The following is a 24,782-nucleotide window of genomic DNA, read 5'->3' on the forward strand; positions in this document are numbered from 1 at the left end:
ATGAACCTCCAGAAATCATTCAAATATTCGGATTTGCTGCTCAAAATCATGTATTATTATTATTATGTTGAAAACAGATAGAGTTAGAATTCTTCAGGTTTCTTTGATGAATGGAAAGTTCAGAAGAACAGCATTTATCTGAAATATATATTTTTTGTAACATTATAAATGTCTTTAAAGCCTCTTTGCTAAATAAAAGTAGTTTTAATTTAAATTAAATTGTATAATTGCAATGTAACACTAACTGAAATAAATTTTATCACAGTAAAGATTTTTATAAATAATGTTTTACAAACTCTGATACGAAGCAACATGACTGATGATATATACTGATTTTGGATCAAAGCATGATATTAGTCTCATAAATAGTCATGTTTGAAGCTATGTTAAGCAAACATACTACCTATCCCTGCGGTATGTGTAATTTTGGGTATGTGAGGTATGTGAGGTATCTGTAAGTTTGTGTGAGTTTGGTCATTGTTAGAATTTTCATGACTCCGAGATTCTTGTCAAGTCCTAATTTTGATTCCAATAAGGTACAAAAATAAATAAATACACAAGTCCCTATCAAGCACTTTACTGATTCAACTATTCTCTTTTCCTCCTGCCTGGCTCTTTGCCTGCATCACTCACCGCACAGCAAGCCACAGAAAACGTGGGAAAAGCCAACAAAGAAGTAGTTGGGGTGAAGCGAATTCTTTATATGGGCGGAGCAAAATACCTCAACGCTCTGCCTATAACGCATTGTGATTGGATGTTTACACTGTCATTACAGGAGACAAACCAGTGGGCCACTGGCTGCTCGCTGTCTGTGAGTGAAAAATCAAAAAACATTCTGTCAGCCCCGTTAAGTGCGTCGGCCCACCAGGAAAATGCCCGGTATTCCAGATTACCAATCCAGCCCTTATATTGTCCTATTTCAAAGCTCAAAGAGGGACATTTTATGCTTTCTCTAACATTTTGTAGATAAAGGGAAGGCTTTCCCCACCATTAATATGTATATAAAAGCTATTTCAGAGGGTCATGTAGGTTTTGGCAAAAAATGGCAGACGAGCACCCTTTAAGATGCCGTTTAATGATGTCAGGGACCATGCAGTTAAGCAAGAGGAGTCACAAGGGGAGTTCAAAAATAAGGATTTTTATTACCCAAAAATCATGACAACAAAATGAAAAATAAAGAGTTGGGCCCAAAAACAAAAGTCAAATAAACAAACATTAACTAAAGCTCTAAACAAAAAATACAACTGACTTCTTACAAAGAAACAACGGGGACTTATATATTGGCTGATCAGACCAATTTTAACACAAAGGGGAAGACTAACAACAACACTTCTACACAAGCTACAAATAACAGCAAAATCTACATAAAACTTATTCCAAAAGGAATAAACATTTGATTAATCTTAATTCAACAAAAGTACTCAATATAATATAAATCCATGTGCTGTCTCGAGCAATGCTCCCGGGAGAATGGCGACTCCATCCCCTGATGGTCCAACTGATTTGGAGACGATTTGGAGCTGCTCAGGTAGACCTGTTTGCTTCTCCAGAGACCTATCACTGCCAGATGTTCTACTCGCTGACCGAAGGAACTCTCTGTACAGATGCACTGGCACACAGCTGGCCACGGGGCCTACACAAGTATGCGTTTCCCCCAGTGAGCCTTCTCGCACAGACAATGTGCAAAGTCTGGGAACGATGAGGAGCAAGTCTGTCTAGTGCCACTGTATTGGCCCACTCGGACGTGGTTCCCCGAACTAGTGCTCCTCGCGACAGTGCTTAAATCACTATACCAGGGCCCATTCAAGCCTTTGCATTCAGTTGAACTGAAGTTTCTTACATTGAAAACTCTGCTCCTGCTTGCACTGGTCTCCATCAAGAGGGTAGGGGACCTGCGTGCATTTTTGGTGGACGAATTGTGCCTAGAGTTTGGGCCGGCTGACTCCCAGGTAATCCTGAGGCCCCGGCTTGGCTACGTGTCCAAGGTTCCCACAACACCCTTCAAAGACCAAGTGGTGAACCTGCAAGTGCTGCATCTGGAGGAGGCAGACCCAGCCCTGGCTTTGCTCTGTCCCATCCGAGCATTAAGGTGCAACGTAGATCAGACACAAAGCTTCAGGACCTCAGACCAGCTCTTTGTCTGTTACAGAGGCTGGCAGAAGGGGAGTGCCATCTCTAAGCAGAGGATGGCCCACTGGATTGTGGATGCCATAAGCCTGGCTTATCAGGCTCAGGGTGTACCCTGCCCGTCCAGGTTGCGAGCTCACTCAACTAAAAGTGTTGCATCCTCCTGGGCGCTGGCTCGTGGCACCTCGCTGACAGATATTTGTAGAGCTGCAGGCTGGGCGACCCCTAACATGTTTGCTAGGTTATATAGCCTTTGTGTAGAGCCAGTATCCTCCTGTGTTCTCACCTCGAAAGGGCAGTGGCACCGAGAGGCCCTGGTTAGTGTCGGCTTGCTTAAACTGCTCCAGAGTGTCCGTACTGTAGATCCTGTTGAGATCCTCCATCACCCTAAGCAGCTGGACGTGGCAGAACATCCGGTGCCAGGCCTTCATGATGAATCCGTGAGAACCATGGAAGGCTGGGTTCCATATTGAGACCTAAGCGTTACTCGTATGTGTATAGTCCACGGTATTGCCCTAGAGCCTGTGTTTCCCCAGCCGACTTCTGCCTTCCGAAGAGGGTTTTAATCACCTCAAATTTCTCTATATACTCCTAGACAGATGCTATATATGTATTTGTCCCCGAGACCTCCTTAGGGAAGGATGGGGATTCTGCAGCTTCCCTGTTTCAAGCAGAACGGGTACGTTTTCCCCGTGTTATCCAATCTCACCCAGTGAGGTAGTGCTTTGACAATGGTGAGTGGAATTACTTGTTCTGAGCTCCAGCCTACACCTAATAGGGACCCAGGTGACTCGCACAGGGCACTGGAAGAGGCAGCACCCATGCCACTTTGGTAGATCCCATTTTGCGTCGGTCACCGACGTGGCGTCGAGAGTGATCGACTGAAAGGGAACGTCTTGGTTACCTATGGTAACCCTCGTTCCCCGAAGGAGGGAACGGAGACGCCACGTCCCGTCGCCATGGTTGCTGTACTGCCGCTGAGCTGCCGGGTCTGTGAATAGTCATCTGAATGCTATATGATTCATCAGAAGAATACTTTACTCATAATAGTCACAATACAACACAAACAAGGTGGGAAGATTTGGTGATGGAAAAAAAATGCTAAGTAGTAACACTCGAGTCGCTTCTTTGATGTGGTTCAGATAAGAGAAATAATTATTGCGTAGACTGCTCTCTAAAACTCACTGGTATCAGAGTAATTTACATAACTCACAGATGACAATGCAGCATCTAACCATTAATATATTGTTGTTAAAGTAAAGAACAGAGATGCTAACACTAGCTCAACAACTACTGAATGTGAATTTAATCTGTCATAGTTAGCTTCTGTAGTACATAGCATATGTACTGTACTATGTGCATTTAGAAAATTCACCATTTTATTTGCCAAATGATGTTGCATGTAAAATATATAATGAGTGGACAAAAAATATGCATATTTTTATACTTACAGTATGTAAGCATGAATTTTGTTTTTATAGAACTTATTTTAAATGGAGCTTATAGTTCATTGTTATGCATTCATAACTTCTGCCATTCATGTAGAGGCTGGTATATAGGATGATGTCAGATTATTAGATGATCCATTTGGAAAATTACAATTCTGACTGTTTCACATCCTCAGTCATCACTGACGTCTTTGGGTTTGGTGAAATATCTGTCTGAGCAGCTAAACTTGTTTGCTCTGGGCATATGAGCTGTTAAGCGACATCAAAAACAGGATATCTGAACATAGAGTTTTTCCTTTTCTTCATCAGGGATACTCTTATGTGTCATTGACCGACCAGTTAACCATTAATTGGCTTATTTACATCTGATTTTATATTGCATTTCAGTTGTGAGCATGCGTCATACTTTAAAGTATAAAACCAGTGGTCCACTGAGTACTCTCAAGCTGTTATTAGAGCACTGGAGCATGTCCAAAATTTAAAAATACAGTCACAGGCCATACTTTCACATTCGTGAATCTGACAGCTCTGTATACTAAATGCTGTACATATGTTTATACAGATTATGTTTAAATTCTGAGCCTTTCACTGTTACCAAACTAAACAAATAGCAGTGTGTGTGGTTTTTCTAAACAATGCAGTGAGGCAGTTGTGTTGTGTGATTTACAAGCTTGTTATGATTTTGCAAGGCATTGTGAAAGGTTTGGTAGAGACCTGGAAGTTGCACTAATGATTACTTGTCATGTCATGATCATGGGAATTTACTGGACCAAGCCCTGGTTTACTCATATCCATCCAGTATTTAAGAAACGGTATCACTGATGCCAGAATAAATACAGACTGTGACATTCCAGCAACTGGACACGAACATCTACACAAGGTAATCTCTTTTTTATGTTATGTTATGTTATGTTATGTTATGTTATGTTATGTTATGTTATGTTATAATCATGTTGTAATCATGTTATGTTATGTTATGTTATGTTATGTTATGTAATGTTTATGGCTTTTAAATGTATCTTTACTGGTAAAAACTGAATAAACAATGAATACAAGCAAGCAGAACTTATTAAAACCATTTTTAATCTGTAGCAAACACTATATATAATATATAACATTTATTTTTTCAGGATGAAGACATTACATGCAATGCTTCTGATGCTGTTTGTTGCATCAGTCTTTTCAAAAGCGGTAAGTATCAAGTAATATGGTTTATTTGTTTGTTTTAAATAAAGTGTTACTGTTAATAACATACAGTGTATTATTATTAAATTAAATTATCAAATGTTTAAATCCTCAGTTTGATTTGCGCAGAAGATTTGATTCATCGGACTCTGTGCGATCTAGATTCAGTTCAGAGGAAAATGATTCAAGCAGAGAAGACAGGAAGGATTCACAGTCCGATGAGAGTTCTGAATCAAATGAGTCTAAATCAAGTGAATCTGAATCTTCGGAAGAAGTTATCAGAGTTGTGTCAAGCACAACATCAGCTACCGCAACACAAGACATCACACACTGTGTTACTGTGGATCTGACAACTGTAAGAAGGGGTGATAATGATAATGTCAATATAATACCTTGCAGTAATACTATTTAATCATCTTTTCTTGCAAAACAAACAAAAGTTGAATGGTGTACTGTATTTTACAGTATAAAGTCATATTTATGTACTGATAATGAAGGTCTTGATACTGAATGATGTAACTTGATGTAAATGTGATGTAAAATTACTTTTAAATTGCATGTCCCCATTATGGTTTTAAATGTTCATTCAGAATAAAAATCTTTCAAGTGCAATTGTCATAAAAATTTTATGATTTCAAATCTTTCAGTATAATGAAAGAAGAAATAAGCCCTCGTTTTCTAGTGGGATTCATTATTCGTAGTACTTGGTCTAAAAGTCTTGGTACTACTTGGTCTAATATGAGAGTTCAGTATATTTTGCAACTTTTTCAGTAACCAAATGAATTCATATTATTATTATTATTATTATTATTATTATCATTAATTATAGCATTAGTTTTAATGACTTTTTTAATATAAGTTTATTTGTATAGGGACAGTACAAAAGAAGCATTATCCCAGTCAAAACTGGAAAATATGTATTGCACATAGAGAGTATAGCATAAGCAAATTTGCATCTCAGGTCTCTAGAAAGGCTTTTCAAAAAAAAAAAAAAAGAAAAAAGTTAAATAGAAACAAAGAATAATACTACTACTCATAGAATAAAACTACCACAATAATTCCCTTACAGACATTCAAATACCTCCCTGAATTATACATATAAGAAAAAAACTAAAACTTTACATTACATTACACTTTACACAAAAATTCTTACATTTAAATATGTGTGCAATTCAGGTTCATTTCAAACCACAGCTTTACCTTCAATGTAAAGGACTTTATTTCAAGTATTGCCTTAAACTCATTTGGCAACAGGTTCCAGAGTTTGGAGACCTCAAAAGAAAAGGCTCTTTGCCCTTGTGTAGTTCTACAAAAATGTATCCTACAATTCCCACCTGCCGAGCTCCTAATAATTCTACTTGTATCATCCGGTCTCTTTATCAATTTACATAGAACAGATGATGGTACCTTATTATGCAAACATTTAAAAATAAATTTTATATATGACAGCTTTTTAAAATTTGTGAAACTTAACATATTACATTTGATTAAGACGTTGCAATGATGCCATCGATTTGGCTTTTTATCCATTATTTTTAGAGCATGATTATACAGCATTTCAATTTTTTTGATTAAGGAGTCACTTGTTTGAGTCCAAACTGTTATACAGTATGAGATGCGGGACAAGATTATTGTATGCATAAAAAGATGAGCTTCCTCATTTGAGATATATTTTCTAATAAGTCTAAAACAGTTTAGGTTACTCCTTACCATTTTTGATAGCTTTTTTATCAAATTTAAGTTGTGAGTCTAAAACAGTACCTAAAAAATTAAGCTCATCTACCTCCTCTGTTTCTTAATTATTTACTCGAATTATTCCTTTTTCTTTTTGCTTTCTATTAGAAAATCACATAAAGACAGTTTTGTTAACATTCAGAGTAAGATGATTTTCCTGGAGCCATATTGATATCCTTTCCATTTGTTTATTTAAAACTGCAGCAACCTTGGCAGATGACTTAGCAAATGTATAAATTACTGTGTCATCAGCATAATTTATAAACAAACTAAAAAGCAAGGGGCCTAAGATTGAGCCTTGTGGTAACCCCATTTTATTTCTCATAGACAATGATTTTGTATCCTCAATTTTAACACACTGATGTCTTAGATTTAAATATGAGGTAAACCACTCAACTGAATGTTGATAAAAAAGTAAGACCATCCTATGAAAAGTTTTGTCTCAACAATTTACATCACAATAGATTAGTTTAGCATGATCTGCATTAACAGTATGAGCTGAAAATATAACTCTACTTATTAACTATTAATATTAATAATTAAAATTTGAAATCTTTGAAATTGAAAAAATGTGAAATGGCTTTTAAAGGAAGCATAAACAGTTTTGCCAGTATTGGACTTTGTTTCTTACCATTTTTGCTTGTTTGTTTGGTTGGTTTTTAGTAGCAAGTAGACTGCTTTATTTTACATCATACTCGAATCAAAATGTCTATTTTTGTTGTTAGTTTAATTATATATGAAAAGTGTCTGCAAACCATTACCAGACGGTGGAGGAACACAGTAGTTTGGTTTGGTTTGATAGCTCTGTGATTACCAGACTTAATTAAACAAATTGTACGCCGCGAAGAGCATCAGATTAGTGAAGCAGAACTAATGTGCACCATGCTGTTACTTTGTCAACACCAATGTCATTTGTGGTAAAGAATTAAACATTTTATTTAGTATAGTGTTTATATTCATAAAAAATGGCCCAGACTATCTACACACCCACATTAGGCTAATTACAGAGCACTAGACTCCTCCAAACTTCAAAGTTTGACAAATATTTGTCTGGAGCCTGCACATCAAGACACTGGCAAAAGAAGGTTCACTTTCAGAAATCAAAAGGGTTTTGATATATCTAAAGGTAAGTCTTGTGATTTAGACACTCGTATTGCTCTAACTTGTTTAAAGGTATTACTGTGTGCTTTTTTCACATTTTATTATTTAAATAATAATTAATATATTATATCAAAGTAAATTTGACAAAAGTGGTTACAGTGTATATGTGGTTTAGAGTGTTCTAGATCATAACGTTTCTTACAGGTGTAGACGCTAAAGTGTTGATGATTATATTACACACACACACACACACACACACACACAAAAACACTTTCCCCCCAATAACTGTTGTTTTAGACAAGAACATACAGAATTGAATGCTGGAATTTGAAATCACAAAATTAATCATATGTAATTATTTCAATAAATCAGCACTCCCTGTTTCTGTTAGTCTGTCATAGTTACTGCAGAAATACCATCTTAGCCAATATGGAGGCCTTTAGATATTGTGCTGGATCTTGATAATATGGCTGGGTTGGTGAAAAAAAACGTATGCGGGTTTGCTGGTCTTAGCTGGTTTAATCTGACCTCCCAATGCGATCATCTGAAAAGTAGCCAAAACCCCTCTAAAAATCACTCAACATACCAAGGGAACTTAGCCCAGCAAACCAGTTTAGCCAGGGTAAGAATTGTTTTGTTGGTATTATTTCTTTATTTATTTTTCATCAAGGCATTTCTATAGCATAAATCTATGAGGATTTTAGCTCATAGATTTATTTCGTTGTAAGAAACTGCACTTTTCCAGGAGACAAACTGATAATGTGAATGGTTTACTGCATGAGGAAACACTGCAAAACTGATATAGGTCAAAATTTATTCATAAATGATCAGTCATTACATACATAAAGCAGTACAAAATTACATTTACATTAAGTTCGTAAATAATTGTGCAATGAACAGGAAGAGATTGTTGAGATGAAACTGCATCTCAAACAGGTTCGGCAGCAGTTCAAGGACTTGTATGAACCGTATCTTTGTGTTCTGCTGTTCGTCTAACTCACACTAACGTCAGGTGGAGTGAGTCACCAAGCACCATGCAATTAATACATTTGCATTCGTTTCTGTCGACAGCCCGCTGAGGGTTTGTGCTCGGGTGTGTTTACTTTGCTGTGATAACAGTGGCGTCGGTGGTCTGGGTGGTCTCCTCACTCTCCTCGCTCTCCTGGCTCTCTGTGCTCTCCTCGCTGTCTGCAGCTCCAGGCGTGGCTGTGGTCTCCTCGCTGCCCGGGCTGCTGTCTGACTCCTCTTCATTTTGCTCCTGACTGGCACTGGCGCTCTCGCTGTTGCTGGGTGTGTCGCCAGCACTTGCCCCCTCGCTGTCTGTCTCTGCTGTAGCGTCCTGGTTTCCGGTGGGAATGATCTCGTGGGTTCCCAGAGCAGCCTGGCGGTCGTTTGGCTCCATGTTCTCCATCTCTGGGGTGCTGGTGTCGTCCTCCTCCAGAGGAGTATCATGCACCTGCAGAGCCTGAGAAACAAAAGAACATCTCAGATACACTAGCTATGTTTCCATCCAAAGTTAAACTTTGGAAATAGTTTGGAATATCGCATAAAACCGTGGAATCTTAAGTGACTCGATTCGCTGGAATGAATCAGATTTTCCAATATTATATAGCAAAGAGCCAAGTGTAGGATCAGTCTATTCCCTAGAACATTGAGGAAACATTGAGATTTCCAACATTACTAGAACCAATCGGACTTCCCAATGCTAATTCTACATACAGTATGGCAGAGAACCATTTAAGATTAATCGATTTAATAATTGATTCACACATTCCTTACACTATAAGACAGAGGAGAGAGAGAGAGAGAGGACTGTTCAGGTGGTTGCTTTTGATTATTCCCTGAAATGAAGCTTGTTAACATAAACAGCTGAACTTCTTGCACGGTACTGAAACAAAGTTTCTTGATCACAACCGACCACTCAGCCCCATTAAAAAGTACCATTTGATAACATGTTCTGCCACAGTATTCTTGTACTGTAAGTGTTCTTAACATTTGTACATGTATGTTTTCCTATTCTTTTCTATCAATCGTCAAACTTTACAGACTTAAAAGTAACCTATGTATGTACCTTGAACAGTTTAATCTCTTTCTCCACATCATTGATGCTCTGGTCATCATAGGCAGAGGACTTCTTGCTCACGAATGTCAAGCCACCCAACTTGTCACTGCTGTAGGACTTGTATGGGGAAGGTATTTTTTCCAAATCGTTAGCGTCCACGTAGATGATGGTTTTTTTGTAGTCACTAGGATAGCCCATGCTGTCTCCCCGGCCTGTGTTGATGATGGGGACCAGCGAGGGTTCCACTGTGGATGGGACAACGGTGGTCGCAGATTCTCCAGATTCACTCTCACTGGAGTCAGTGTCCTAAATGGATAATATTCAAGATTCAAGATTCACACAATATTTGTCGATTTAATTGGCATGGTGGTCACAGTTGCTGCGGCGTCAAGCTGGGTAACACAATGAAATTTCACTGGTCCAAAATCCTTTTTCTTCTAATTGTTTGTTAAACATCAAATAGCACTGAGACTGTTTCTCATCCTACAGCAGTTTTGCACTCAGTTTTGACAGGCTAATTGTTTGGTAATGGAAACTTCTTGTGTTAAAGCTTCTGTATGTAGGATTGACACTGAGTGTTTGAACTAGGTCTTGCAGTCCAGTTTAAAAACATTGGAGGGGGGTTTTGTTCACTCGGCCCCTCCTCCTCAGACTTGACACACGCAGGTTGCCAGACTGATGACACCAACAGGAACGGGCACATATGGTAATGAATGAAATTAAATATGCTTTTTTTTCTCCAACTGGCAACCAGGGGTGCCAAACTACAATAGGGTAAACTGGCAGTGGGCGGGTTTCACAAACCAAAACAGAGACTGACGTTCCGGCCTGGAATGCACATTTTCAAAGGAGAACAACTGACTGTAGCATTGTTTTTCAGATAAACAAGTATGTTAGCTTAGCATGTTTCTTAAATACCTGCAAATATTTTTATGCTTTAATAGAGTCAAAAACACATACAGCACCTTTGAATACAGTGTCAACAGATGAGTTAAGACCCAAAACAGCATGGAATATGGCAAATGCACATCATAAAATGTAACCATGCAATAATTAGGATCTTCCTATTCCTTTTAACGGCCACAGTACTTTCACTTTTACTTTTATTTTTTAGTAAAATTTTGTTTACTGCTCTATGATAAATAGTTTTGGTACTTTGTTTGCTTTTGTATTTTACATGAATGCATATGGCAGATGCTTAGATCCAATCATATTTTTTATTTAATTTAATTTTAATTTAAGTCAGAGTTCTTGCTTTCTGTGGAACTCGAAACCATAACTTTTGGTGTTGCTAGCAAACATGCTTTACTACTGGAATCCAGTACTTGGTACCCGTGATCAATTCTGGGTTTTGAACCACAACCAGTTCAAAACTACTGGTTTAGCCCATTGTTTGGCAGTTGTGTGCAATGGTTCTACATGACAGAAAACATAAGTATTTTAGTATGATCAGAGTGACTCACATTCTCCTTTTCATTTCCATCCGTTTCAGATTCCTCATCTGCATCCTGAAAATGAAAGAAACAGTATTGAGATTCGCAGAATGATCACTTACAGTGCGTCTAGACCAGCAGAAGGGTATTTTTAGAGCTTGTTGTATTTTATTGGCTATAGTGGGAGTGCAGTGACGTGTGATGTGGTTAGAAGATGAGTTTTCATTTACCTCACTGTCATCTGCACTGTCTGTGCTTTCATTGGATTCTGCTGGCGTGGTCTGAAACACAATCAAATGTCTTGGCATAAATATAACAATACTCACTGTATTTCTCATTTACATGCCATTTACCACGTCCTTGAATTTAATTAGCTCATAGGTGCAAGTTTATATCAGTACTTTGAGATTAAAGGAAAAGTTCATCCAGTTAACTAGAGTTCATCTATCATTTATTCACCCTTGCATTTACCCAAACCTGTGCAACTTCCTTTTTTCAGTGGAATACTAAAAGGAAAACAATTTAAATATGTACTTGTAATTTTTTTTTCAATGCAATGAAATTGAAAAGAACCATAAAATTATTATTTTTTTATTTTGCAGCTTAACAGCACCAGTCCTTATTTTCTTAAAAAAAAAACAAAAAAAAAAATTTTTTTTTTTTCTCCACAAATGAAAGAAAGGGTGAATAAATACTGACAGACCTTTCATGTATGGGGTGAACTGTTCAATTATAAATGAAATACAGGCTAGTGGACGTGTTTTACCTCTGTAGTTTCTGCATTGAACATAACAGCAGCAGCTTTTCGTAGAATAGGAGGTGGCTGTATAAGACAGATATTTCGTTAAAATCACAATATTGTTTTCTGCGCAGTATTAATTTCAAAGCAGTGTCCATTCTGTCCACATTAAACAAGATACTTGCCCGTTGAGCAGCCACAAGTTCTTCGGAGCTCTCTGAACTGCTAGCCGAGCGCTTCACCTGAGAAATAAATGAAAATGTGAGTGTACAAGAAGTAAAAAAAATGGGAGTGTACAACTTTAAAGCCCATTAAAATGACAGTGAACTTACAGGTAGACAGAAAACTGTGGCGATGAGGAGCATTAAAATGATGACAGTCTTCATTTTTGTGTAAAGTATTCTAAAAAAAAAGAAGAAAAACAACACAGTTATAGAGAGCATCAGTTTTGACCTTATAAATGTAAGGCTGATGCAGCCTACACCAGTTACAAGAAAAGTTTTACAGAGAGGATTGCCTGTGCTCTTCTACTTTAATGTTCTAACTATAAAATGCCTCTAGTCTGTATTTTTGGAATTAACGCATTTACAGACTCGGAAGGAAGCATGCCTTTTGAGGGCGCTCTGAAACATGTTGGCAAATGCCAAAAGACTTCCTGCCGGTCCTCACCATGAAACATCTCGTTTGTTTTCAGCTGCAATTGCATAAAGTATAAGTTGAGGTAGTGCGTGTTTAGCTATAGCTATAATGAACTCCTCTGGTGTATAATTCCAGAGGTTATATGTAGACTATATAGCAGCCACAATCCCGAGAAATAGCACGCCTCTGGCTCCAGACTTAGTTTCTCATTAGAATCTTCACTGTTCGCAAGCCAAGGCCTAAAATTTGTGGCGTCAAAGGAAATGTGAAGTGCAGCGCAAAACACAACAAGTGTGGAAATGTTTTGTTGGGGCTGCCTGCAGAAGTAATGGTGGCATCTGTCAGTCAGCCAGTATTATTATTCTTTTGTATGCAACTTTAATTTAGTGGTTATGTCGCTGGAATAAATGAGTCAGTTGACAAATTAGTAAGGCCTTTATGTGCCATAGCCGCAACTTCCTCTTCCGTCTGTCAAGTTCATGTTAATCATCTCTGCCTATAATAAACTGTGGTCAGAATCATTAAAAGCCTTCATAACATCAGTCTTGTACTTACATTGACTGCATTTTCAGAACTTTGATGCTTATTCTACAAGAACTGCATTTGATGTATGAATTATTTGTCATAATTAAAGGTTAAAATTGGCTGTAGCTACATGATCTCAAATCAATACTACTCCTAAAAATTCAAATAAAAATGATAAAAACTGCAATAAAGTAAATACAATGCATGAGTTACTCGAAGCTTCTTCCAACATCTGCATACTTAAAACCAATTGTTTTTTAACATCAACATTTTAAAACATACATACTAATTAATGAGAGTTGTGACTTACCTCTTTCTCTTTCTTTGAGAAATCTGAAGTTCTTTGACTTAAGTTGGAGGATAGACTGAGGTCCGTTTAGCAGTTGAGATCTTGCTATGTTTTGATGCTAGTGAGAGATGGCTGCTGGTTGGCTTTTTAAACCCTGTTCCCTCTGGAAACAGCCAATGGCAGTGGAGCTCGTGATGTCATGAGGTTTACCGCTGCTGTCCCACCTTTTTGCTCCCACTCTTCCTGTGGTTTATATGGCCAGGGAAAGCAAACATTCACCAACATGCATGACAAGCAGAAAAAAATAAAACATCCTGTATTAGAATCCTAGATATAATGTTGTCATGCTTATTATCTATAAAATATTATGTATTTACAATGGAAAGACTCAATGTCCTCTTTAATTGTTATTATATTGTAAAACAGGGCAAATAAATATTTAATGGCTTCAATTCAGGGGTTTAATGCCTTTGGCTGCAAAGTGGAATGAAGTGTAAAGTGTATAATCGGTTCAAACTTGAACAGTGTGTCACAAAATCACAAAAAGTCCAGTTTATGTTACAAATATTAAAATATAGTCTATAGTAGTGTTTGCTGGGCATAATTACTTTTAAATTTTGGGCAAACTTAAGGTTAGGTATTAAAATTCCATTTGTGCTACAAACATGATTGGTAACCTCAAATTGTATGTCTTGTTGAAGAAATGAGTGGAATTTTGAAATTAATAAAAAACTGAATTAGTCTGAATAAGTCATATATCTGCACAGTAAATAAACATGCTCTCATAGAATGAATTGTAATGAATAGCCAGTCACTGTATATTATTAATAACATGTTACAAGCCAATATTAATACTGTGCGTGCATGTGTGTGCGTGTGCCCACATGCCTCTGTGTGTGTGAGTGTGTGCATGTGAGTTTGTGGGTTAGTGGTTGAGAGCCAGATGTACAAATAAAATCTGTGGCAAGCACCACTCAGAATTTCATCTAGGTTCTTATTTTTGTATTGCCAATTTCAGTTTAAACGAATAGATAACAAATAAGCTCTAGGTCTAATAGTTAATCACACTGATATTTAGGTAAGATATATGTATATCTTCATGTGTTTTTCACATAAAAAAAAGTAGAAGAACATTGTAAAGTTTATTTGTGTAGAATAATGGTGTGTCATACCAGAATCACATGAATTTCCCCTCAGTCTGTATGATTCACAGTCTGTTTGTAACATTGCAGTCAGATGCTCAGAATCTGCAGTCAACAGTATTTTAAAAGTGTGTGCCTCTCCGGGGCCTTTCATGTCATTCTGTGCATTAACAGTGTTCAGCTATCTTGTATATTGTATGGGAGACCAGACAATTTAGCATTCCATAACTTTTACTATACAATTATTCACCATTAACAAACAGCACATGAACATAAATAAACCCCTGAAAAGGATAGTTAGTGTTCATGATTCATGATTGTGAGATGTACCTCCAGGCAGCAATTAAAGAGAGTGAATATCAGTGCTAATGATTGACAGGCAGTGTATAGACTTGAAGCATTATACATCACTTACAGTAGTTGGTAGAATGATTCTTATATAGAGAGTGGAGACAAAATAGTCATAGGGACTTTAAAGGTAGAAGTAAATTGGGAAAACATCATAAAACTTAAAGCTACATCAGACATGCTAATCGTAGGTTGTCACCTAGAAAGTTTGAGAACACGTGCTAAGACATGCAGCACTGAACCACCATTCATATAAGAAGTGAAATGTTTTTCATTTCTTCACTCAGACAGAAGTTGTAAGAACAAAAGAAGTCTATGGTTTATGTCTGGAATTTTCTTTAATGTAAAAATAAGCGCTTTGCTGTCATGCATGGTGGCCAAACTGCCTGTGGCTCACGGATGGATTAACAAAAAAACTCAGAGACACCACCACAACGCCACAAGATTACAGAAACTTTCTCATTTCTGTAAGAAATAATCACGCAGACTGGTGTGCTTTCACCCAATGTAATAATTCACAGTCAAGGCTGTGTTTTGATATTGTGATAAATGAGTCCTTTATTATTGAGTTTTTTTTTTTTTTTTCTAGCAAGGCATTAATGCTACAGGTGTCAAATTGTTATCCACTTATCCACTTATTGTTATCCACATTATCCACTTATGCGTTTTGGAGTGTAATTTTACAAAGAAAGTTTTTGAGGGAGAGTTGAAAGTGGTGGTATTCCCAAATGGTATTCCCATTCCCAAAACAAATTTAAGTTCTTAAAAGTAAAAGAAAAAAAAAAATTAGAAGTGTAAAATACTACTGAAAAATCTATAGAGGCTTTTTCAACTTTAAAAAAACTTTTGTACAATTGAAAGTTTCAATGGATTTTAAAGGGATAGTTCATACCCCTAAAAAAAAATGAAAATTATGTCACTAATTACTCACCTTCATGTCGTTCCAAACCGATAAGACAAATGAAGATATTTTTGATCAAATCTGAAAGCTCTCTGACCCTCCCATAGACAGCAATGTTACTACCACGATCAAGGTCCAGGTATCAAGGTAGAAGATAGAAGATGTTATGAAGATGAATGGAGGTCATACGGGTTTGGAACGATATGAGGGTAAGCAATTAATAACATAATTTTCATTTTTGGGTGAACCATCCCTTTTAATGTTTTTCTTGAAACTAACAATGTCAATAAATAACCTTTTTTCTTTTTAAGAATGCTCTGCAGTATTGAAAAGAGGACAAGTTGTGAATTATGGGCTTTCCTGGATGCTGTTATCATTAACAAACAAAGCTTCATAGTTGACAGTGAACACAGGCTCAAATGGCAAAGGTGAGTATCTTTGATGAAACAGTTTATTTACTAACAGGTGAATGGATTATGGGAGACATAGTGTGCAGAGGTGATAGGCAAGGTGACAGGTGATCCCGACAATTTTGAAGATGTGATGAATGTCTTAGCTGTGTGGAAATGCAAGGAGATCTGTCTTGGCTTTTGTTTAGGGGAGGGTGTGTCTGAAACAAGATATTTGCTTATATAACAATAGTGAGGAATTAATGTCCCTAGATAATGGGTCCTAGTTGTGTTGTGTACATTCAATTGAAGGGGGCCAAGTACTGAACCCTGAGGTACCCCCTTGATTGAAGTAACTTTGACCTTTGAGGTGAGACTACTCTAAGTTGAGTGCTGTGATGACACTTGCAGAGTTGGTAGACAGTACGATCTGGTGACTTAAAGTGTAGAAGTGTAGCTTTTGCAAAACCCATCTGAGTGACTAGCACATTGTAAGCCAAGTTGTTTAGGTGTTTTCGCTTGAACCATGAGCAAGGCTATGTCATTTTATGTTAGTATTTTGTGAACATTTTGAGTTTGCATGTTTGACTGTCGCATAATTGTTTTTCTTTAATTCGACTAAACTTTAATCCCAATAAGTCACTGTCACTATGTGAGTGAATATTTACTAACAGGGCCAAGGCAAACATTAGAATAGGTTGACATACTAAACTAAACCCTGCTTCAACTGATGAAACCATCACTGACACAAGACATAAATCGTGACTGTTCAGTGACATTTCAGTATTACCACAAAGTCTGTGTGTGGTGATTTTCTTTCCACAATGTCTGTGTTTTATGCAGGTTGGACTTTATGAACTTAGTGAAGCATGCACCAGGACTGCATTCTAATCAGCCTAGTCTTTGCCTCTGTACTGTGGTTTGGTGGCTTTGGAAATTAAGTAAAAAAGGCCACATGGCTTCAATTCAGTCCTGATCCACAACATTAGTTTATGAAGTTGATGTCACCCTTTACAAGACTTAAACCAATGTAGTTCCATGTTGTATGCCATTAAATAGGCCCCAAACCATTAATCTTTGAGGTCAGTTTGTTTGGAAAGTTTCTGCAGGAACACATTACCTATATGGATTATACATACCCAGGCATGTTTTTAAAGGACCGTTGAATTGAAATACTGTATCAGCTTCTGAACTGCTAAAACTATATTAAGCCATTAATATCAGATGTGGTCTAGATTGCACTTTACAGTTTTACAACTGGGGAATAACATGATCAAGTCCTACAAACCATTTGGACACTTTTATGGTTATGGCAATAAAATATCCGTATAAGCCAGTCAATATGGGAAAATTTGGCCTGCACTTCATAGTCATCAGCTATATGTTAGGCAATGTATATCCATATGTGAAAGTCATTAAAAAAATGCCATGTTATGTTAACCACTAAGTGTGTGGGTTTAAGTGGTAGGTTCTTAAGCCCCAAGTTTCAGCAGAAATATCAAATGCACATGCGGCTTCCGTTAAATTTCCCCTGGATCAAATTAGGCATGAAACATTTTGGGAATTCTTGGAAGGATTGGGAGAAGGTAATGGGAAAACACAAACAGGAAGTTATACAACAACTTTCTGTAAGAGCATAGCATACTGTGGAGCAGCCTTCTGACTCAAACTGAAATACATATAATTGGTATATCCAAAACAACAGTGTTGTCATACATAGTCTGCAAACAGAATAATAAGAACACAGTATGTGGAAACAGTGACATAGTAGAATATGTTAAAGATCATGCAGTATTATACTGTATAGACTGTAGATTGACAAAGCTTTGAAAGAGCTTTTCAGTTGGTTCTGTATATTATGTAATGTTATTTGGGGCCTGGAAAGGGAAAAATAATTTATATCCTTGGTTTTCCCACTTTGGATGCAGCTTAAATATAAAACACCCAAAAGTTTTTACTGTCTAGATCCAACAGTAACACAATAAGAATAATAAAATTAATCTTGTGGAAACCTCTTAAAAAAGGAACTTCTTCCATCAACAAAACAATGTTGCTCTGTTTGATGACAAAAACTGGGGCAAGGAGAACATCAATGCTTTGAATTCTGGATTGTTTTTCTTTAGTTGTTTTTTGTTGTTGTTGTTGTTGTTTTTTAACATTTCAGAAAATTAACTTTAGTAATCTGAACAAACAATATTCTTATTCTTATTATTTTTGGTTTACCTTTTCCAACAACTTACACCTTCAGGAACAAAATATACCTCTAAAAAGTTCAAGTGGTGTTTACATAAAGATGTGAGTTGATGATGCTTGGGCTACATTAAATGCATCTTTTCTTTTGTTTTAGATTCAGTCTATTCTTAGATTGTTTTAAAAAGAAAACCTTTTGCTTAAACACTAACAAAATTCTATCACTGAGCTAGTACAGAGGTGTACAGCTCTGTTCCTGGAGAGCCTCTTTCCTGCAGACTTCAGCTCTTCTATTGAATTAAAACACATCTGAACCAAGATAACTAAGGTCTTCAGGACAGGAACTTCCAGGCAAGTATGGTGGGACAAGTTGGAGCGAAACTCTGCAGGACATTGACCTTCCAGGAGCATTTTTCGAAGCCTGAGCCAGTATATTAAAAACGTACCTGTTCAATTTGATATACTTGCCTTGAATATACCTGATTCTCTATGTAGTACTTTATTTATTATTTGTAGCTGTCAGGTCAGGTCAGATTATGTGGGAAAATACTGTACCAAGCTTAAGGCATTTGTTCTTGGATGTTTACGTCACGTCTAGAAATAAAGAAAACAAGGTCTGGCTCATTTGTGGAGTGTAGCTACAATTTTGTTTGGAAATAGGTCTACTTAGCTAGTTAGATTTTACTATAGCATTGACAGCTCTAAGCGCAACTCTGGCTGAGCTCTGAGAAATCAACAGATGTCAAAAAAAAAAAAAAAAAAAAAAAAAACAGCAGCTAGTCAAAATGGATAAAAAGAGTCAAATGCAAAACTTGGCTGAAAATCAGTTATCAGTGGGGCATGTTGTAGCATGAAAAATCTGCTCTTAAATACTGTGCAATGCATCCCAGAAGAGCTTCTAAGACATAAATCAATGGTTTATGCTTTTGTTGAAACCATCAGCATGCGTTTTTGTGACTTTTTTTTTTTTTTTTTTTTACTTTTCGACTGCAGAATTCCTAGTCGAAGAACACAACAACCATGACTTTGGAAAACCTCCAACAATCAAAAAATCTCAACAAACCAATCTTTTCACCTTGTAGGTTTTTCTTTTTGTCCAATTTTCAGTTGATTCAAATCAAAGCTTTTAAAACACATTGTAACTGGTTGGTTTGATCCTCGTTACTGAAGAAGTTTTTTAAATTCCTATGGGTAATATGAATGAGAAAACTGCACTGTTGTATTAAATTAAATTAAAATTAAATTCATGCATTTAGCAGACGCTTTTATCCAAAGCGACTTACAGTGCATTCAGGCAATCAATTTTTACATATCATGTGTTCCCGGGGAATCGAACCCCCATCCTTGCGCTTGCTTGCTTGCTAGCGCAGTGCTTTACCAGTTGAGCTACAGGAACACTATACAGTATTCTATGGTGATTAAGCACAGTGATCTGTAACAAACAGCTGTGTCAAAGCACATCTGACATAAAAGCATTTTCCTGCAAATTACATTTATGTTATCTGTTTTATAGTGCACCTTTAACTTGACAAAAAAAAGCCTTTCTGATTATTATTATTATTATTATTATTATTATTATTATTATTATTATTATTATTATTTGTATTTTCTTTTTTACTTTCTTTCTTTTTTTAACTACCTAAGTTTAAGAATATATTTGTGGCAATATTTTAAAAACTTTATTGAATAATTAATATAATAAAATATGTAATATTAAATAGGCAAACGTTCTGTATGATAGATTCTGTAAAAAGTCTGTAATGCTGTATTTTAACACTATAGCTATGTCAGCCTTGTGAGCCACAACTTTTCAAAACCAAATCATTTACAGTAAATCGTTGTGTTTTGGTCAAAACGACGTGACATGGCACATGTCTTTCATGAAGCCGTTGTTTTTTCTCATCCCACATGTCTGTACTCAGGTCGTGTATGCACGGATGTTATACCGTCTGCTGTATTTTGATTTCCACCCCCATTTTCCACCATGACTGAAGAACCATACTTCCTGTTTCAATGAACTACACTGACTTCAGGCTGAAGATCTACATGTCACTGGTTTGTTTGACATACTACAAATCTGCATTTAGAAACACTGTGAATGTAGAGAACCTTTGAACTTGTGTCTGGAAGTTAGTAATAGTGACATAAGTATCGCCTACGCAGTCTGTACCATTTCATACCCAGGATGAAAATAGGCTATAATTGAAGGTACATTTCCTGTCTGGTAAGATTCTTTTGGATGGTGTCTTGCTCAAATGCTTAGTTTATAATTAGACACGATGAGTAACCATGAATAAGATGTTGAAAGGGAGTAATTTTTGCACATCCCAAATTAACCGTTTAGTGAAAATGATTCATGCATCATTCTTAAAAGTACCTAATCCTAAAAAAAAAAAAGGAAAAAATGGAAAACGTATTTTTACTAATGGATGTGCAATACGAAGCACATGTTTTAAATGTTATTTAATTGTTATCATACAGTGAATGACTCAATGCTGTACTCGCACAAAACTGTACAAAACAATCTAGTGTTCCGGAAACAGTACTGCAGGCATAATTGGATTCAGTTGTGTTTAATGTTGCTCCTCAAAATGCATAAATTGTTTCCTGTAGACTTATTGTTATTAGTTTGTGTTCTCCTTAAAGGGGTGAACAAGGGTGTGACTAGACCCTGCTATTTGGGCTACAGCTTCATGTTTCTTCTACAGCTTTCTGCTTTATTAAAACTTCAGAAAAAAATCTTTATTATGTTTTTATTTGCACTGCAGCAATTTAATTGAAGGAAACTAAATAAAACAATTCTTCTCTCATGAGATTTGACTAGTCCAGATTTGAGGCATCCGCATATGGCTAAGAAACAGTAGGGACCAGGCACGTTTAAAAAATTTACACGTCCTCTCCATGGAAAAGAAAGTGTGTTAAATCAATTGAAGAAGATGGCACCTCAGAAATTAAGAATATCACTATACTGTATAATTATATACAGTATATTATATAACCTATATATAGTTACCTAAAGTCTGATAGATATTTGTCAGGTATATAAGAAAGGTTCACAGCAAAATTAATCTCTTTTTTGTAGTTTTTTTATAAGTAGGCCTATGTGTTTGTGAAAAATGAAAATTTTAGTGTTATTCTTAACCATAGGTTTTCAAACTTTTTTTAGAAGCGACCCTATTTTTTCTTTCTAAAGTGATTTGACCCACTAAACGCAAAGAACTGTTACTATTTTCAGTTGATCGCAATCTCAGAAAATTCCACTATAATCAATTAATCTCTTAACGTGGCACAATTAATCTCTTTTTACATCACTTCTACACTTTGCTCATTATAATGAGAGGATTCGCAGGCTTCAAGAACTCAGGATTGAACAAAAACTCTGGTGTTTTGAGCAGTGAGTGGTTTCTGGCTATCTGGCTAGCGAAATTCCTCTGATTGGCCACTGGGTTACAGAAATCAAGTGATAGGTTATGTTTGTGATTAGTAACAATGTTATGTTTATTTAGTTATTAAAGTTAAGTTTGCAAGTTCCCACTTCCTAAGTCTTGAACTTACTGTAACATACTGAATATACACTACCAATCCAAAAAAGATTTTAACAGATTTTTAATGTTTTTTAAAGAATCCTCTTCTGCTCATTAAGCCTGCATTTATTTGGTCCAAAATACAGCAAAAGCAGTATTGTGAAACATTTTTTCACTATAAAATAGCTTGTTTCTATTTGAATATAGCAAGAAGATTGTTAAAATAATCCATGTGGCACCTCCGTGTCCCCCTATAGAGCCATTTTGGAGAGTATCACATACATAAATAACGCATGAAACGTATGTTTGCAGTTAAGATCAAAGCGTAAACAGCATATCCGTGTACATACATTGCACATGTGATACTCTACAAAATGGCGCTATAGGGTGATGTGGAGAAGACGAATTGTTGAATGAAGTCATTATTTTTGTTTTCTTTGTGCACAAAAAGTATTCTCGTAGCTTTGTAAAATTATGATTGAACCACTAATGTCACATTGATTATTTTAATGATGTCCTTGCTACATTTCTGAGCCTTGATAGCATTTCCTTGGTGTCTATGGGACGGTCAGAGGGCTCTTAATTTGTGTGTGTAATTTTTGTAGTACACTTTTATTATTTATTACATTGCTTTTTGTTTGTTACAATAATTTTCATGGGTGTTACTACCAGAAAAATATGTGTTAACAAATGGAACTGAACCTTGTAAACTAACAGATTTAAATGGAACTTGAAGCAACATTTTACAATAGAACTAGATGGAATGCTTATAATTCAAATTTAAGACCTTGGGTATCAGTTTCCAAGTACCCTTGAAGTAGATTAGTGTCAGTATTCGGAAAATGCTTTTAGATAAAGGTATTACTAAAGTATATTTGCTTAAAACCTTCTGACTACTTTGATTTAAGTGTTGGACTCATTTTTGAGGCGCCATTGCTGTGGTCATCTGAAAGCAATGGTTCAATTTAATGACTTGTGAAATGTGAGTTTGTCCAGCCAGGCCAACATTTAATCCCATTCATGCCAACATTAAGTCAACACTATCATTAAAGAAACAACCTCATTAGTTTCACCGCAAAAGGACCTTAACTGTACTTGTTAAAAAAGCTATTTAATGTTTGATTAATAGGTGTAATATGAATAAATTTCATACTGTTATATTAATTCTCTTCAAACTGAAATTATTGCAGAACACTGTAATTAGTTAACATGATAACACACATTATATAATAATTTATTGAAAAATATTTAAGAATGACAATGTTCACAAAAAATAAAGCAGTAAATTTATTGCTATTGACATTGCATGATGTTCTCATAAAGCATTTCAAAATCATACAAATTTTATTTACACAAGTAGTTCCAAATAGTATCCAGCCTTCACAGGGCCAGGCTAATACTATATTGTAACAACATTGTACTGTAGAAGATTATCCATGTCTACATTTCCCAACATGCACTTTGGCATAAATGTTTTTTTTGTTTGTTTTTTGTTTTTTGCTGTTGCTGTTTCATCCACTTTAAGTTGCTTCTTATTTAACTAAAATTCAGTTTGATGATTGCAAAATACTCAAACTAATTGCGTTGTTGAGTTTTGTATGCTGAGTGATGACTTCATCCCAGTAATCTTGGAAATACTAATTTCTGTAAATTATTTATAAAAATGTTATATTCTTTATAGAGCGAATAAACATTTAGTGTACTATTGTTAGGGTTATGAACTCTAGTGTTGTTGTTTTTTCTGTTACATCTGGCTCTTCCTTTTTTACCCTAATATGGATTTGTTCCCGTTCAGTTTAGGTTTATTAGTTTTATTTTCCATCACCTGTTTGCTCCTCATTAGATGCCCTATGTAATGTCTCCTTTCTGTTCAGTTTTCTGTCAGTTATTCTTTAGAAACAAATATGTTTCTGTCACCTTGAGCTATTACCTTTCCTGTATCTGTATAGATTCAAGTCTACCTACACCAAGAATAGTAGGGCAGATAAGATCCAGCAATATGGGAAAGAGCTGCTGATGCTGATGCTGATGAAGCAGCTCAAGGCAGCAGCTGAAGAGAAGAATACTACTCTCGCTGAGCTTTGATATACCATCAGGAAGAAGCTAATGACCCTCCAAAGAGCTGAATGGCACAGGAGATGTAGGATTGAGGGTCGCTGTGATTTTGCCAAGTAAGACATGTTCCTTGATCAACATCTTCTGATTATCCTGGATCAACATTATTGTCCAAAAATATAGACTTAAACCAATCTCTACCCCTAAACCTAACCATACCCTTTATTTTTTTCCTAAAATTTGTGGGAAATGATATCTGATTGACAAGGGTCTAGAAGCACCTAACTCGGGTTGTAAGCCTAGAAACAGATATTTTCTGAAAAGTTATCTCAATTCTGATTTGTTGATTGCAATATTGTTCCAGGATTAACAAGGATGTTGATCCAGGACTATGTTGTGCTTGGTGAAATCACGCTCGCCTTGAATTGAGAGAGCTAGGAGGCAGACCTCCTTTTTTTAGCCAACCCCTTTGGCTTTATGAAGTGGCAATTAGGGGAGAAGCACAGCAGTCGTCTGGGCTGATTTAAGGTAGAGGTAGATCACTTCCTGCAAAACACCCTGATTGATCCAGACAGAGAGCAAGAGCTAGGACCGCAGACAGCTCTCCTAGATGTACCAGAACCAGTGGTTTTAACATCTCAGAATCCACCTGGAAGGAAGTTCAGGAGGTGGTAACAGCAGCCAGAGCCAGTTCTACTCAAGGGCCCATTCAAGTACCCTATAAGGAGTACAAACGCTGCCCAGGGCTGTGGCGTATCCTTTGGAAGTAACTCAGAGTGGTTTGGCATAGAGGGACTATCTCAGAACAGTGGAGGCAGGCAGAGGGAGTCTGGATCCCCAAGGAGAAGAATTCAGCTAAGTTGGAGCAGTTTCGAACTGCTAAGTGTGGAGAGTAAAATCTTCTTTAGCATCCTAGCCAGAAGGATGACAGATTTCCTACTGAAGAACAAG

At 36.5% G+C, this 24,782-nt stretch overlaps 1 protein-coding gene and 1 long non-coding RNA gene across 2 annotated transcripts; one reads left to right on the forward strand and one right to left on the reverse strand.

Annotated features, from left to right (window-relative positions):
- Positions 1-4,297: 4,297 nt before the first annotated feature.
- Positions 4,298-5,354, forward strand: LOC127966745 (uncharacterized). Its single transcript, XR_008155692.1, has 3 exons — positions 4,298-4,455; positions 4,706-4,766; positions 4,876-5,354. It is a non-coding gene; the product is annotated as an uncharacterized LOC127966745 (long non-coding RNA).
- Positions 5,355-8,392: 3,038 nt separating this feature from the next.
- spp1 (secreted phosphoprotein 1) lies at positions 8,393-13,401 on the reverse strand. Its single transcript, XM_052567956.1, has 8 exons — positions 13,304-13,401; positions 12,162-12,231; positions 12,015-12,071; positions 11,857-11,913; positions 11,321-11,371; positions 11,121-11,165; positions 9,667-9,963; positions 8,393-9,060 (listed from the first exon to the last, which is right to left on the reverse strand). The coding sequence occupies exons 2-8, from the start codon at positions 12,213-12,215 to the stop codon at positions 8,695-8,697; spliced, it is 927 nt and encodes a 308-aa protein (XP_052423916.1). The 5' UTR covers positions 12,216-12,231; positions 13,304-13,401; the 3' UTR covers positions 8,393-8,694.
- Positions 13,402-24,782: the final 11,381 nt, after the last annotated feature.

This window comes from Carassius gibelio, chromosome B10, assembly GCF_023724105.1.
Source record: "Carassius gibelio isolate Cgi1373 ecotype wild population from Czech Republic chromosome B10, carGib1.2-hapl.c, whole genome shotgun sequence".
Classification (NCBI taxonomy): domain Eukaryota; kingdom Metazoa; phylum Chordata; class Actinopteri; order Cypriniformes; family Cyprinidae; genus Carassius; species Carassius gibelio.

What these genes read in the sequence shown, in the direction of transcription:
- spp1 (XM_052567956.1), bottom strand. Translation starts at nt 12,215, where the DNA reads ATGAAGACTGTCATCATTTTAATGCTCCTCATCGCCACAGTTTTCTGT. An exon ending in TCAATGCAGAAACTACAGAG is followed by an intron (nt 11,372 to 11,856) that starts GTAAAACACGTC and finishes ATTGTGTTTCAG; the next exon opens with ACCACGCCAGCAGAATCCAA. An exon ending in AAGAGATTAAACTGTTCAAG is followed by an intron (nt 9,061 to 9,666) that starts GTACATACATAG and finishes TTTGTTTCTCAG; the next exon opens with GCTCTGCAGGTGCATGATAC.